The sequence below is a fragment of the Myotis myotis genome, unplaced genomic scaffold (assembly GCF_014108235.1).
Source record: "Myotis myotis isolate mMyoMyo1 unplaced genomic scaffold, mMyoMyo1.p scaffold_m19_p_17, whole genome shotgun sequence".
NCBI lineage: Eukaryota > Metazoa > Chordata > Mammalia > Chiroptera > Vespertilionidae > Myotis > Myotis myotis.
The window spans coordinates 3,204,643-3,220,066 of record NW_023416321.1 but is presented as its reverse complement, the minus strand read 5'-3'; the positions used below and the strand labels follow the sequence as shown (position 1 = coordinate 3,220,066).

The 15,424-nt window shown below is 57.8% G+C and overlaps 1 protein-coding gene across 1 annotated transcript; it reads left to right on the top strand.

The window, feature by feature from the left end:
• The first annotated feature begins 1,441 nt into the window (after window positions 1-1,441).
• LOC118671596 (E3 ubiquitin-protein ligase TRIM47-like) lies at window positions 1,442-10,515 on the top strand. The gene is made up of 7 exons (XM_036339997.1): window positions 1,442-1,621; window positions 1,915-2,585; window positions 3,623-3,718; window positions 3,896-4,129; window positions 5,187-5,349; window positions 5,567-5,629; window positions 7,993-10,515. Exons 1-7 carry the CDS (start codon window positions 1,606-1,608, stop codon window positions 8,538-8,540), a joined length of 1,791 nt encoding a protein of 596 aa, XP_036195890.1. The 5' UTR covers window positions 1,442-1,605; the 3' UTR covers window positions 8,541-10,515.
• Window positions 10,516-15,424: the final 4,909 nt, after the last annotated feature.

Genomic DNA, 15,424 nt, shown 5'->3' with positions numbered 1-15,424 from the left:
CCCTTTGGTCCGCAGGCTGACACTCTATCCACTGAGCCAAACAAGCTAGGCCCCAAGTTTTCTATTTTCATTTTACTTAAAAATATTTTAATTAAGGCCCAGCCAGTTTGGCTCAGTTATTGAGCATCAACCTATGAACCTATTCCTGGTCAGGGCTCATGCCCAGGTAGCCAGCTCTATCTCCAGTGTGGGGTGTGCAGGAGGCAGACAATCAGATTCTCGTCATTGATGTTTCTATCTCTCTCTCTCCCTTCCTCTCTGAAATCAGAAATACATTTAAAAAAAATGAAAGCGGTAAAACATTTTAAAAAAATTCAAATGACAATTTAAAAAAAAATTTTCATTAAGATTGTTTCCCATGTTGATTTTATGGTGGAACTTTAATGATAGCTTTTGCCCTTGTGAGCTTTCTTTTGAGGCCATTATTTCCTCCAAGTCAAATTTGGCAGCTCAAAATCTAAGTTTCATAACTTCTTGAAGCAAGAAAGTGGCATATTGCAAACGTCTCAGGACATTTGTCCTGTTGGATAGGGAAGAATAAGAAACAAAAAGACTAACAAGAAGCCCTTAGAGTAATGAGGGTCTCTTCAGTTTTGCTCGTCCCTTTTTTCCTCCTGAGGGTCAGGACCAGAGTGGGAAGCAACAATCTTTAGGATCACCCATCAGATAATGTTCGGATCAATCCACTTTAGACCAAGAGGGGGCCTTGAAATGTTATCTCCTACCACCACCCTGTTGATTCATAAGAGAAAAACCATGGTCCAGAGAGATTTAATGAACTGCCCAAGATCCTTCTGCCACTGAGTTGCTGTTTTCCCTCTCGGGTTCATAAGGAGTCCCTTAAGTCCACTGCAAGTGGCCCCAGGTGCATAGCGGCTCTGCCTCCTGGGACGCAGGCTCCGGAAGGAGGAATAGCCTGTCACAGGCAGCCTGCATCAGCGCCGCAGCAGGCCCAGCGGTACACCTTTCCCTGCTGACGTCACAAGCAGGGTGCTGGGGCTGGTCCCACTTGAATTGTGACATCAGGAAGCAAAACTGCAGGCAGTTTTTCAGGGGGTGGGGTGGGGGGGCGGCAACTTGATAGGGAGACTGCAAAACACAGCCGAAGGGAAAGGTGAGATGGTGCTTATCAGACCCAGAGAGTTTAAAGGGTGGGAACCCACTAGACCAGTGGTTCTCAACCTTCCTAATGCCGCAACCCTTTAATACAGTTCCTCATGTTGTGGTGACCCCCAACCATAAAATTATTTTCGTTGCTACTTCATAACTGTAATTTTGCTACTGTTATGAATCGTCATGTAAATATCTGATATGAAGGATGTATTTTCATTGTTACAAATTGAACATAATGAAAGCATAGTGATTAATCACAAAAACAATATGTAATTATATATGTGTTTTCCAATGGTCTTAGGTGACCCCTGTGAAAGGGTCGTTCGAACCCCAAAGGGGTCGCGACCCACAGGTTGAGAACCGCTGCACTAGACTGATGGGGACCCTCCCAGCAGCTGGTGAAATGGGACCAGGGGCAAGGGCCCTGCACCTGAGTGCCCACGGGTTCTCTTCCCTCCCGACAGGGCCGCCACGCCTCTGGCCTTCCCTGACATGCAGAGAGTTTCACGTAAGTACCTGTGCTTCCTACCTGCCTGCCGATGGGCCAAGGAAGTGGTTCCTTTCCCGTCACGTGCCTGCTGTCTGCCATCCACCCTCTTGTCCAGGACCTGTCCCAGGAATTGGGGCTGGGACAAGGAGAACACCATCCCCAACTTCTGTCCCCGCTTCGGGCTGACTGATGGCACAGTCCCTGTCCCCCAGGGGCAGACAGCTGCTTCTCAGAGGAGTGTCGTACCCCTGTCAGGCCCCCTCGGCTCCTGCCTAGGCGTCCACATGGCTTTGCTCCGTCCATCTCCCTAGAGCCCGTCCAGGACCGGGTCCCAGCGGCGCAGCCCCCGGCCCAGCCCTCCAGACCTCCGCCAGGCCAGCGCCCGCTGAGGAACAGCGGCAGCCTCTGCAAGTTTGAGGACCAAGTCCTCTGTCCCATTTGCCTGGAGGTGTTCCGCAGCCCCGTCACCACCGCCTGCGGCCACAACTTCTGCATGACCTGCCTCCAGGGGTTCTGGGACCACCAGGCGGCCGAGGGCGAGACGCTCTACTGCCCCCAGTGCCGAGAGAGCTTCGCCTCCAGGCCGCGCCTCTGCAAGAACGTCACCCTGGAGGAGATGGTGACCTGCTTCACCCAGGCCAAGAGCCCGGCCTCGGCGTCCTCCTGGAAGCTGGCCGGGCCCCGGGACGTGCCCTGCGACTTCTGCGGCCCCCAGAAGCGCCGGGCCATCAAATCGTGCCTGCAGTGCATGGCCTCCCTGTGCGAGAACCACCTGCGCAGCCACGCGGAGGACCAGGTGTTCCGGGACCACCAGCTCCTGGAGCCCCTGTGGGACTTCAAGAGCTGCCTGTGCCGCAAGCACCGCAAGCTGCGGGGGCTGTACTGCCGCACGGAAGGCTGCTGCGTGTGCGGGACCTGCCTGCTGGAGGAGCACAGGAACCACGACACCATCCCCCTGCAGGAGGAGCGCGCCCGCAGGGAGGTGAGGCTGGGGTGGCGCTGGAGCGGGGCGGGAGCCAGGGGCCTGGGGTTCTGAGTCTTTCGCTGAAGATGAAAGTCTTTCGCAAGCCCCTCCCCTCATCCCCCGCACCCCAGCCACCTCCACACACCTTTCCTTGGAGGACAATTCTGCAGTCGTCAGAGTGATGGCCAAGAGGGTCAGGCCGTGACAGGAAACAGTGCCGGCCCGTCAGGTGAATAAGGATCCAACATGGTCTGGATGAATCCTATGATCAGTGGGTTTGGGGGGTTTTTTTTGCTCAGAACGAAAGGAAAGGCTGAAAGAACAGATAAAACTACAAACATGACGTCCTTCTATGTGAGGACATTCCATCACGCACATCCTAGAACAGCGCTATTCCAACAGCCACCGTTCGCGGTCCGTGGCAAGGAGCTCGGCCGGAGCGCCAGCCAATGCCTCACTGTTGTGTGATGAGCTGACACCCTCTCCCTGCCAAGCCCTTCTCGGCGAGAGAGCAGTGCGTTGGTTTACCGTCTGGCACGAGCTTCTCATTTTGCTGCGGGTCAGCAGTTCCTGGACAGGCACTTGGAAGAGCGCGGTTCTGTCTGTAATACATCGTGAGACAGGGACACGCCCGTTGCCGGGCAGGGGAGACTAAAGGCATATGTAGAAGAACTGGCCTGGCAGTGCTGCCCCCGGGAGCCCAGGGCTCCCTACCTGATGTGCCCTTTTTCAACCCACTGCCTCCCAGGCCTCTCAAGCCACTGACCCCTCCACAACCCCTTCTTGTGACCTGAAACCCGAAGGTCATTCCTGTCAGGGGCAGAGAACCTGACTCCTAAAAACAGGGAGAGACCTAGAGCAGGGGGGTGGGCCCTCGGCCGGCACCCCTTTCAGCTCTGCTCTTTCTCATCCTCATCCTCATCTCCTTGAAACCTCTTTGGAATGTGAGAGGAATGAATATCTCTTCTGGGCTTGAACATGGGGCTGCTTGCAGAAGGCTTCTTCTGGGCACCCCTCCATCAGGGGCCCTCTCCTCCACTCACCCTCTCACCCAGGTGGAGTTGCGGCAGGTCCAGGCCAACGTGGAGAACCAGATGCTGATGATCACCTCCGACAGCCAGAAGCACCGCGAGCAGGTGGCCTTTCTGCTGGTAAGGGAGCCCACCCGCCCCAGGCCCAGGCCGAGGGGACTCAGAGGGCTTGGAGGGGATGGGGTGGGGCCAGGCGGACAGACAGGGTGCCTAGGTGGGCTGGGGACCATGACAAGGCAGGGATCAGGGTGGAGCTCAGAGATGCCTCGCTATGCACCCTCCCACCTCCACCTCCAGAAAATGATCCAGACAATGCGAGATGAGGTGCACTCCTGCTTCTCGGGGATCATCCAGGAAGTCAAACAGCTGCAGACGAAGGTCTTGGATTTTGTGGAGAAAGAGGAGGCCGCCGCCCTGGAGAAGCTGGGCAGCTCCATCCAGCAGAGCCACAACTGGCTCCTGAAGCTGGAGGCGGACAGCATCTGGCTGCGCACCCTGCTCACCAACCCAAGTGACCAGCAGTTTCTGCAGGCAAGACCCCACCCCACCTCCGCGCCTGGCCCTGCCACAACCTCCACTCCTCCACCCACAGACACACCCTCAGCGTTTGGGGCGCATCACTGGTCCACCCCCTGCCTCCCAGGCCATCTGTCCTGAGCTTTCACCCACCCCCCTGGGTTCCTCCACCTCAGCACCCAGCCTGGCCCTAACGCTCCTGCCTTCATTTCCCTGGAACAGATGGGATATACCCTAGGGTTCTGGGCATCTGACTGGCTAAGTTTCTCCACACGCCCCCAGGCAGGGCTGGAAGTGAGACAGAACAATCTATGGAGCCCGGATTGAAATCCCATTTTTTTTTTTTAATATATTTTATTGATTTTTTACAGAAAGGAAGGGAGAGAGATAGTTAGAAACATCAATGAGAGAGAAACATTGATCAGCCGCCTCCTGCACATCTCCTACTGGGGATGTACCTGCAACCCAGGCACATGCCCCTGACCGGAATCGAACCCGGGACCCTCCAGTCCGCAGGCCAACGCTCTATCCACTGAGCCAAACCGGTTTTGGCGAAATCCCATTTCTTTCCCCGGCCCTGGCCTGGCGCCACAGCCTGGTTGGGTGCTGCTGCAGGCGGGTACCAGGAAGGGTAGCTGGTGGGGTCAGGTGAAGGCTGTGGGGCAGCCTTCTCTCTGGGCGGGGCCGGGGGCTGCCCCAACCCTGTGCTTGGAACTCCTAGCACAACTCCCCTTCCTTCAGCGGCCATCGCACCCCCGAGCAGACTTCGAGGGCTGTTCCTCCCCTGTCCCCCCCCTTCCCCCCCGACCAGGAAGTGTTGGCAAGGTTTTTCACTAAGCAATTAGAGGCTGGAAGAAGTCCTGCCAGCACTGTTTTCTAAAAATCACTCTGTGTAATGCACTAGGCCAGGCCTTTGGCAAAGCCCTAAGCTACGATGTCCAAACGCCAGCAGTTTCTCCACCTGCCCCACACTCTGGGCACCACCAAGCCCCTGCATAGGCAGGGACACCTGGCATCTGCTGGGGCCCTGGTGAAAGGTAGTACCACCCTCGCCGCCCCTCCCCGCACGCAGGAGTTCCCCAGGCTAAAGAACTTCCAAGACTGCATGGAACCCCTAATGGGCACCAGCTGGGAGGAGAAGCAGAGCTTCCTGCAGCTGCCCCAGACCCTGGCGGAGCTCCGGAGCCGGCTGGTGGGCATGGGGCTCAGCTTCATCAACCAGCTCCTCCTGCAGGGTCAGTACCTGCGGCCTGGGCCACTGGACGCTCCCTGTCATTCTGGGGCAGGGACAGCCCGGCAGGGCAGTGGCTGGGGTGGTTTCCGGGCATCGTAGAGGGCCCTGCCGGCCCGTGTGCACCTTCCCCAGGTGACACCTCCTCCTGGGAGCCCACGCCTCTCTGCGGAAGGATGCTGGGCTGGGCGTGTCCTCAGCAGAGCCCTCCATCTCCACAGGCATTAAAATGAACTCCTACGAGGTGCTGCCCCCCACTGTGGACAGGAAGGCACTTCTCAAGTGTGAGTCCTCAGTCTTGGGGTCCCACTGCAGGGGGGGAGGAAGGGAGCAGGGCCCCTAGGTGCCTCGACTTCCCCAGCTCCACCTCCACTCGGGCCAGGGCTCCAGAGAGATGCCAGCTCTCTCTTGCCTGGGCCTGGAGGCCTCAGAGGGACTGGCCTGTGACTCCGAGGCCCTGATAGGAAAGAAAAGACTGCCCTGTCCTACCCCACGGGTGGGCAAGGCCTCACCTACTGCCCAGAGGCCCTTTAGCCTTCCCTGGCCCCGGTGTCGCACCACCCTGTCCTCCGCTGGGTGCCTGACCACCTCCCTGGGCTTTAGCCAAGCCAGTTGGCAGACCCTGTCCATTTCCGCCTCCGTCTCCCTTTCCGCTTGACGTTCCCACAGCCCTCCCGCGCCCAGGCTGGGCTGGGGGCCGAGGCCCAAGGACTTCCCTGCGACCTCCAGGGTCAGGGATGCACTGCCCTTGGTGACCCCTCCCTCTGCGTGACCTCCTCCGGGAGCCCTTGACTCCCCCTCAGTTCCCCTCTATCTTGCATCCTGAATGAATGAAAGGGAGATTGTGTGAGGGTCTGTGAGGGCACGGAGGGCGCCTCAGCGCTCAACATTTCTAGAAAGGTGGGCCTTGCGCCCTGGCCAGTGCGGGCTCAGTTGGGTGGGCGTCATCCAGTGCACCAGGAGGTTGATAGCCAAGGGCACATGGCCAGGTTGCAGGCTTGATCCCCAGCTGGTGGGGAGCATGCAAGAGACCAATGAATGAATGCACTCTCTCATTGATGTTTCTCTCTCTCTCCCTCTCCCTTCCTCTTTCTCTAAATATCAATAAACTATTGTTTTAAAAATAAAAATTACATATATATATATATATATATATACATACTAGGGGCCCGGTGCACGAAATTTGTGCGCTGGGTGTGTGTGTGGGGTGGGGAGAGTGTCCCTCAGCCCAGCCTGCCCCCTCTCACATACTGGGAGCCCTCAGACATTGACCCCCATCACCCTCCGATCGCCTGATCGGCCCCTTGCCCAGGCCTGAGGCCTCTGGCAGAGGTGTCAGGCTTGGACAGGGGACCCCCATCTCCCCCCGATCACTGGCTCTGGCCCCTGCCCAGGCCTGAGGCCTCTGGCCCAGGAATCATGCCTGGGCAGGGGACCCCCATCTCCCTCTGATCGCTTGCTCCACCCCCCGCCCAAGCCTGATGCCTCTGACCCATCATATCCCCCCAATCCCCGGCTCCGCCCCCCACCCAGGCCGGATGCCTCGGCCAGAGGAGTTGACCCTCATCACCCTCCGATCACCAATCACCGGATCGGCCCCTTGACCAGGCCTGAGGCCTCTGGCAGAGGTGTCAGGCCTGGGCAGGGGACCCCCAGCTCCCCGCGGTTGCAGGTTCCGCCCCTGCCCAGGCCTAACGCCTCTGGCCTAGGCGTCTGGCCCGGGCAGCAGGGACCTGCAGTGGCAGCAGGGGGCACCGCGATCGTGGGCTTCGCTTTAGGCCCAGGCAAGGGACCCCTAGCTCCTGGGACTGCCAGCTTCGACCGTGCCCAGCTCCCATCCCTGGCTCCACCCCTACTTCCTGCTATCACTGGCCAGGGCAGCAAAGGCGCCTGATTCTCCGATCATGGCTGGGGGGCAGGGCAAAGGCGGCCCCAGGGCTGCCTTTGCCCTGCCCCCCAGCTCTTAGCTCCCCCCTGGGTTTCAGATCACTGTCAGTGGCAGGGGGCTTCTTCCTGCTTTCCCTTTCGCCTCCCTGCATTGTGCCTACGTATGCAAATTAGCCGCCATCTTGTTGGCAGTTAACTGCCAATCTTAGTTGGCAGTTAATTTGCATATAGCCCTGATTAGCCAATGAAAACGGTATCGCCGTACGCCAATTACCATTTTTCTCTTTTATTAGTGGAGAGAGAGAGAGAGAGAGAGAGAGAGAGAGAGAGAGAGAAACGGTGGGCCTTGGGACAACACCCATCTCATCCTCTAAACCAGCGGTTCTCAGCCTGGGCTGCACATTAGAACCACCTGGGAATCTTTTTAAAATCCTGATTTCTGGGCCTCATTCTCCGGGAATTCTGTTTCTTTGTTACTAATGTTGTGGCCCCACCCCATCACAAAGAAACAGAATTTCCGGAGGACGGGGCCCAGAAATCAGGATTTTAAAAAGATCCCCAGGTGATTCTAATGCGCAGCCCAGGCTGAGAACCGCTGCTCTAAACCGTTGGGGCACATCCCCACCACCACCAGTTGGGGACTTCAGCGGGGGTGTGGGGGGGCGGGGGGGCACAGCTAGGAGCTGGGGGAAGCTCTGGCGTCCTCGGCCGGTGCCCTGGGACCCTGAGCGGCTCCTGTCCGCCCCCTCCCCGCCCCCAGGCTACTGCAACCTGAAATTCGACCCCGCCTGGGCCAGCGAGGAGCTCTTCCTGTTCAAGGAGACGCACTCGGTGCTGAACCTGGGCGTCCTCCTGGAGCCCTTCCCCGCCGGCGGCCCGCTGCCCGGCTTCAAGCAGTGGCCGCAGGTGCTGTGCTCGCGCGGCCTGGCCGAGGGCCGCCACTACTGGGAGGCCGACGTGTCCAACTCGTGGGTGTGCCTGGGCGTCACCTACCGCCGCAGCCCCCCGCCCGGCGGCCGCCCGCGCGGCAGCATCGTCTACCTGCTGGGCCGCAACCCCGACTCGTGGTGCCTGGAGTGGGACTCGCTGCGCTTCTCCGTGTGGCACAACAACACGCAGACGGTGCTGCAGGGCGGCTACCACCGCACGCTCGGCGTGGCGCTCGACTGCGGCGCCGGCTGCCTGTCCTTCTACGGCGTGGCGGGCGGGGTCAGCCTCCTCTACCGCTTCCTCGCCTCCTTCCTGGAGCCGCTCTACCCCGCGGTCATGGTCAGCAGCGGCGCCTTGGTCACGCTCAAGCAGGTGTAGGTGGGGGGGAAATAAAGCTGGACTCCAGCGCTGGCTGGCCCCGCGGGGTCCTCTGGCTCGGGGGTGAGGGTGGGCAGCGAACCTGTCACCCAGCAGAGGTGAGTAGTAGTGACAGAGACCGACTGGCTTGCAAAACCTAACAGCTACCGTTTGGCCCTTTAGGGACAAAGTGTGCCAACTCCTGCTTGAAATCAATATAAACACACAATACCGGGAAGGACCAAGAAGAGGGGTAGATGTGCCAGGAGGAGGAAGAACTGGAGAACCAGCCTTGTGGGGAAATCAGGGCAGGCTTCCTGGAGGAAGTGATATTTGAGCTGCTATCCGAGATGACGGGTTATCCGGGGAAACAGGGCCTGGGAATCCCAGAAAACAGGCAGACCCATATGTCCCCAGAGCCACAGGAGAAGGGCTCTGAACCAGGCTGGACTGTCCCTGGGACTCAGGCCTTGGTTCTCCAGGCTGGTCCTGGCCACTCGCACCAGGTACCTGTCCCTAAAGGCCTTGTGGCCTGAGAGTGGGTGGGGCTTGGGCCCGGTGGCCAGACTGAGAGGTGGCACCTTACATTGGGGGAGGGGGGAGTTCTGTCTGGGTTACTGGCTTCATTGCAGACTAGAGGCCAGGCTGGACCCCGGCCGGGCCACGGCCCTGCGACCCTGGCAGGAGCGGGACTGGGGACTCGGCCCCTCTGCAGAAGCCGCCTCTGCATTTCCAGCCTCAACCAGCCGCTTGTTCCCATGGCCTCTCAAGTGGGGGCTCTCGGGGGTTAATGATTGGCTCTGAAGAGGACATGAGGCAAGTCACAGGAGGAACTCCTTCGGGCCACGGGGCTGTGCCTGAACTCCACCCCCGGGCCTGTTCTCTGTTCTCGGGGAAGTGAGTGACCCCCACTTCTCGGTAGGAGCCGGCTGGAGCAGGCTGCGGGGCCTACCCTGTGGTCTGGCAGGGGTGGGCGCCCTTTGGCTCCTCTGAGCAACCTTGGCTGGGCTCTCAAGCTGACCCTCCTCCCTGCACCAGTTCCAATCACTTTCCCCAGGGGCCGCTACCTGGTGATGGGTAGGAATGAAATCTAAACCTTCCCCGATATTCAGGAAAACCTTTCACACCAAAATGCCTAAATCTCGCCTCTCCACCCCCAAATCTTCCCGGCCCCTGCTTCAAGGAGCTGCAGGCCTCTGCATCATGGGGTGGAGGCAGTGAATGCTGAGAGGGTGAATGTGTGGGCCCAGGGGATAGGGCCTGCTCTTGCTGGCTGCATGGTCTCAGAGTCCTTCCCAAGGACAGGGCCGTACCCTCACCTTCTGGCTCTGAGGGACGTGTCGTCCCAGGATGGGGTGGGGTGTGATGCTGGCACCATGACACCCTGGGACACGGGCTGAAACCACATCCGGTGTAAGAGGGATGTCGTTGCCTTTCTCATTTGGAGCTCCTCGGCCCATAGGCGTCCACAGTGATAGAGATCATTTTGAAATAATTCCTAGTATTTCAAAAAGCCGAATGGGAAGCAGGCGAGGCTGGCCAGCAAGGCAAAAGGCCAGCGTCCTTTGCTCATGACTCAGCATGTCTCATGGGGGCCCATATAGAGGGGCTCCTTCGGGTGCAAGATCAGCCAGTAGCCTTGGATAATCCACACCAGGGAACCTTATCCCTCCCCTTCCCCTGCTGTGGGGAGACCAGGGAGAGGCCTGACCCTGGAACGCCCCCCACACTTCTGCCTTCCTGCTCCTGCCTTGGCTTGCAAAGACTATTTTGTTTAATGTGAATCCAAACAGGCTGTAAACTAATCTGTCTCCAAGGGTTATTTCACTAAACAATGTTCCGTGTTATACTTACAAAAGGATTGGGTAATGTTTTGCATTTCCTTTTTTTATTTTTAGTTTATTTTTATTGATTTTTTTTTAAGAGAGAAAAACATCATTTGGTTGTCTCCGGCATGAGCCCCAACCAGGGATTGAACCCCAAATCTGGGTCTGTGCCCTGACTGGGAATTAAACCCGCCACCTTTGGTGTACGGGACAACGCTCCCACCAACTGAGCCACACTGGCCAAGGCTGTGTTTTTGCATTTTTCTCTAACAGTAATTTTAATGCACATTTTACAAAATCAAATGAATGCAAATGTCACGATGGACAAACATTTGTTTATTTATAACAAAATTATAAATAAAGGTCAGACCGGACTGGGCACTTGGACCAACTGCCCCAGACCCCTTGCTCTGACAATGGCCCTGATTCCAACAGAATGTCATTGACAAACAGGTGGCCGGTCCACTGGCCATGGTTTGTTGATCTCATTTCTTTAAAGGTTGCGTTGTGTCTCTTGATTACTGAGTGTTGTTGGCCTCTCTGTAAATTTTGAGTCCCAGCCAGTCGGCATGGGTCAGTGGTTGACCATCGCCATATGAACCGGTTCAATTCCCAGTCAGGGCACATGCCCAGGTTGCGGGCTCAATCCCCAGTGTGGGGTGTGCAGGAGGCGGCCGATCAGTGGTTCTCTCTCATCATTGATGTTTCCATCTCTCTCGCCCTCTCCCTTCCTCTCTGAAATCAATAAGAACATTTTTACAAAAAAAAATGTTGAGCCCCAGGCAGTTGCCCAGTTGCCTCACTCGCCTCCTCGCTGAGGGTGTCACAGGTCTGGGGGGCACTGGTGGGATTTAGTAGCTGGGCTGGGGGAGGGGCCAGGGACCCCAAATGTCCTGCAAAGCTCAGAGCAGCCGTGCCGCAGATGTCCCTGCGGTCAGTGTGGACACGCACACCCACACTTGAAGCGAAACGTGAGTAACATCCCTCGGGCCGCTCCCCTTTGCCAAAACAAGCCACAAAGCACCGGAAGCCCAAGGGCACCCATTTAGAGGCTGTGGCTCCTCGCCACGTGCTCCTAGACGCTGAACCTTCCTCCCTGACCAGATCCGGCCGGCCTGGAGGACGCGTGTTCTTGCTGCTTTTGTATTTCACGCACATTGGAGAGGGCGGGATGGTTGGATTTCTGCTCAGCTTGCTCCGATGGCCCACAGGGCTCCCCATGGAGGCTGCGGTGAGAAGCAAGACAGTAGCTTGGTGGGTGAGGGAACACTTCCAGCCACGCACTGAGATAAAGCCCATTCAGGGAAGAGATGACAAAGGACCCATCCCACACCAGACATGGATCGGGGCAGAGCAGATGGTGGGCGATGAGAGCCCGGGAGGAATGGGACCTGATTCTGGAGGCCCTCAGGGGGTGGCTGACCCAGTGTGTTTTAAGACAGCGGGAGGGCACGAGGGCGGCTGGAGTGGGGAGGACCACGTGTGACCTGGGAGCCAGGGTCAGCCGGAGTGAGAGGGAGGCGCTGGAGGTGAGGCGAAGGCACGAGGCGGGAGGTGAGGGCGTGAACGCACGTGGGGTGGTGGCGGGTGGGGAGATGAGTCCTATGCGTGGGCTGTCGGGCACATGGGCTGAAGGAACAGGGAAGTGGGAAGTGGGTGTGCAGACCAGAGCCCCGCCCAGGCACAAGCAGCCCCTGAAAAGCAGAAGCTTTTGGAGGATGAGTCTGGCGGTCCCGGCAGGAGGCTGAGCAGAGAGATCCTATCGGGCTCAGCGTCCAGGCCACGTGGGCCCAAAGCGGCCCAGCATCAGGAAGAGATAAGACAGGAGCACGGGGAAGAGTGGGCGATAAGCTGGAGAGGAAGATGAGGCCCTTGACTGAGTCAAAGAGTGGAGGTGGGGCCTGGTCCGAAGAGGGTGAGGGTGAGGGTGAGGGGGGTGTGGGGACAGTGAGTCGGGGAAAATCTCAAGGAGATGGGCCTGGAGCTCCAGAGGGAGAGAGTGGGCCGGGGAGAGAGCCCAGGTAAGAGAGCTGAGAAGGAGAAGGCAGGAGAAGGAAGAGGGGAGCCCCAAAGCCATGAGAGCAGCACCCCAACAGCCTCTTCCTAGGCTAGGACAGGGCAAGGGGCCCTTGGAGTGAGGGCTGTGCCCAGGCTGTAGTTCCAGGAGTGTCCATTTGCCTGGATTTATGATCATTGCCCCTTCCCACACCCCTGAGATGGGGCAGGGCTCAGCACAGGGCAACCCCAAATCAGGGGGCAGGAGGTCACCCTATGGTTTCCCATATCCTGCTCCCCAGCATGAGGTAACCTGCTGCCCCTGACTGGGACAGATCAGGACATCTCTGTCCACGCCCTCCAGGAGGTGGGGGCTGGAGTGGAATGGGGGTGCAGGGAGTGTGTCCCTCAACATCACAACCAGCATCTATGACCAGTCTTGGGACAGATTGCCCACCAGATCTGAGTTCGGGGGACCTTGGGGGGAATAACCAGCTGGTGGCACAGCCTCGGCCTCTGGGCCAACTGACAAGCTTCCACCCGCCTGGGCAAATGGGCAGAGGGGTGACATGGAGGAAGAACAGCGAAGGAGAAAAGCGCCGTGAAGGGGAAGGCGCGGAGGGCCCAGCCGCCCCAGCATCCCCGAGAGCAGGAACAGACCTTGTCGCCATTGTGCCAGCAGAGGGCACTCTGGCTATGCCAGGGACGCAGAGGCTCACAGCACAGGCCAAGAGCTGGAGAGAGAGGCAGAGGGACCAGGAGCCCATCCCGCAGCTTTAGCGACTTGGGTGGGCGATATCTATTCCTTCATTCAGCCAATGAGCCAGAACCCGGACAGCTCCATACATGCCGACCCTCATTATGACAGTTGTTATCAGCCTGTGCCAGGCACCGTGCTAAGTGCTGGGGAAACAGGTCCACGGGGCGAGGAAGCTCCTAAGCCTTGGGGAGCTTGGTGGGGAGACACGCAGCACCCAGCAGGATGAGTGCTCCACTGGGAGGTCTGGGAAAGCTGCCGCCTGCAGGCCGGCCAGGAGCCAACCAGGTAGATGAGCATCCTGGGCACAGGGTGTTCCGGGAAGAGAGCACAGCCATCAGCACACAAAGACCAAAGCCGGCAGGGGGCTCTGCAGAACAGCAAGAGAATGAGGTGCTGGTTGTTATCACTGATGTATGGCAGTGGCAGGAGGCAGCTAACCACAAGTGATTATTGATTTCTGATTTTGAGCAAGAGCCTCCCCCTCTCTTCGAGGAGGTAGCCCAGTTCCCCTTTCTATAGGATGACGACCCCTTCCACTCTGGTCACACTAACAAAACTGGGGGCTAGGCTGTGTGCTGAGACCCCCTCTTAGGGGACGGAGTCACAGAGGAAGGCTGTGGGGACTGCCTGTGGGAGCCGGAGGCCCTGGCTCAAGGGTCACCAGCATTTCAGGCTCCTTGTCCACACCTCTCTGCTAGAGAAGACAGTAGGCGGCTTCCCACAATTTCTCTCTCTCTTGCAGGTGGAAATCTCAGGGGAGGGCTCAGGAGAGGGTCTTCATAGAATATCCATCAGCTTTCCAGCTGTGCTCTTTTAGGGTCATGGTCTCCACTGATAGGTCGGTGCCAGGGCAGGGGGAGTCCTGAGTCAATGCAGCTGGTCCTGAGCAGCCACAGGGTCCCTGGTCTGGTTCTGCTGCTCTTCTGGGCCTGGAACTGAAATACCTCTGAGGCCTAGAGGTGATCTTTAGGGAGGAAAAGTCAGGGAGTCTAAACCACATGACCAGCGAGATGCTAGGGCAGGAAAGGTCACACTGGGGGCGAGGTCCTTGCTTTCCCAGGTTTGCCCCTGGCTAGGCACCGGGCTTTCCTCCCTGGTGACCTTCGGTTCCTGCTCCATCGTCCTTGCTCTGCTCAGGGCTGTCTAACTGCCCACAACACTCCCAATGTTTATATCCAGACACCTTCACGTTAAACTGAATACCCTCCCGTGTCAGAGCCAGCCCCGGCACTGAGACAGTTGGCAAAAAAAACCCCACAGGCACAGCGATGACATGTCTAAGACGCACCTTCCAACTCGACACAAGTATCGCCTCTGTGACACACCCAGACGTGAGGCCATCTTCCTGGGTGGCAAATGGTATCTCCTTGTGGGTTTGATTTGCATTTCCCCGATGAATAAGGGTGTTGAGTATCTTCTCATGTGCTTGTTGGCCAATTGCACATCTGCTTTGGAGAAATAGCTACTCAGATCCTTGGCCCACTTTTTACTGGGCTTGTCTTTTCATTGCTGAGTTGGAAGCGTTCTCAGGACAAGCCCCTTATCAGATGCAAATCGTTGCTCCTGTCCTGAGAGTTACGCTTCCCTGGTGGTGTCCTTTGGTCAATTTCTGTGTTTGTTTCTTGGTCACTTGTGCTTGTGGCGTCACATCTAGGAATCCATCGCCTCATTTACGGTTATGAAGATTTGCTCCCATGTTTTCTTCTAAGAGCTTTATAGCTTGAGGCCTCACATCTCCATCTATGATTCTTTTTATGTTTTTCTTCACATGGTGCGGTGTCGAAGCCCAGCCTCATTCTTTCCCATGAGGATACCCGATTGTTCTGGAACCATGTGCTGAAAAGACTCCTCTCCCCACATTGGACCTCAGCACTGGTGTGGAAAATCAACTCTATTCCATCGGTCCCACTGTGCCCGTCCTGATGCTGGTACTACACTGTCTCAATCACTGTAACTTGGTAGCAGTCACATGCTAGACAATGCATATCGAGGGCTGGCTAGCGGGGGGCGAGGACAGAGGGGCCTGGCATCGGAAGGACCCCTGGGCAGCTAAAACCCTCAGAGAAGGGGTCCCCCATCCTGGTTTCCCTTCCCCTTCCCGCTGGGAGATGGAGTCTCCTCATCACCGGCTTTCTCCCTCCCTCTCCTGGGGTCCTGAAGAGTGAGCATATGGTCTATGCAAATTACATGCTAACGACATACAAATGAACCCCGCCCAGCCGGCGTCCGCCTGGGCTGCTGGACGGTCCACGCCACTCGGAGGAGGGGACCGGGCTGAGATTAGGGGTGCCGGCCTGGCCACGCCCCGCCGCGCCCTCCCACCT

Excerpts from the sequence above, each read along its gene's own strand:
- LOC118671596 (XM_036339997.1), top strand. Across the intron at positions 2,586-3,622 it reads AGGAGCGCGCCCGCAGGGAG|GTGGAGTTGCGGCAGGTCCA; the intron begins GTGAGGCTGGGG and ends CCTCTCACCCAG. Across the intron at positions 5,630-7,992 it reads CAGGAAGGCACTTCTCAAGT|GCTACTGCAACCTGAAATTC; the intron begins GTGAGTCCTCAG and ends CCCCGCCCCCAG.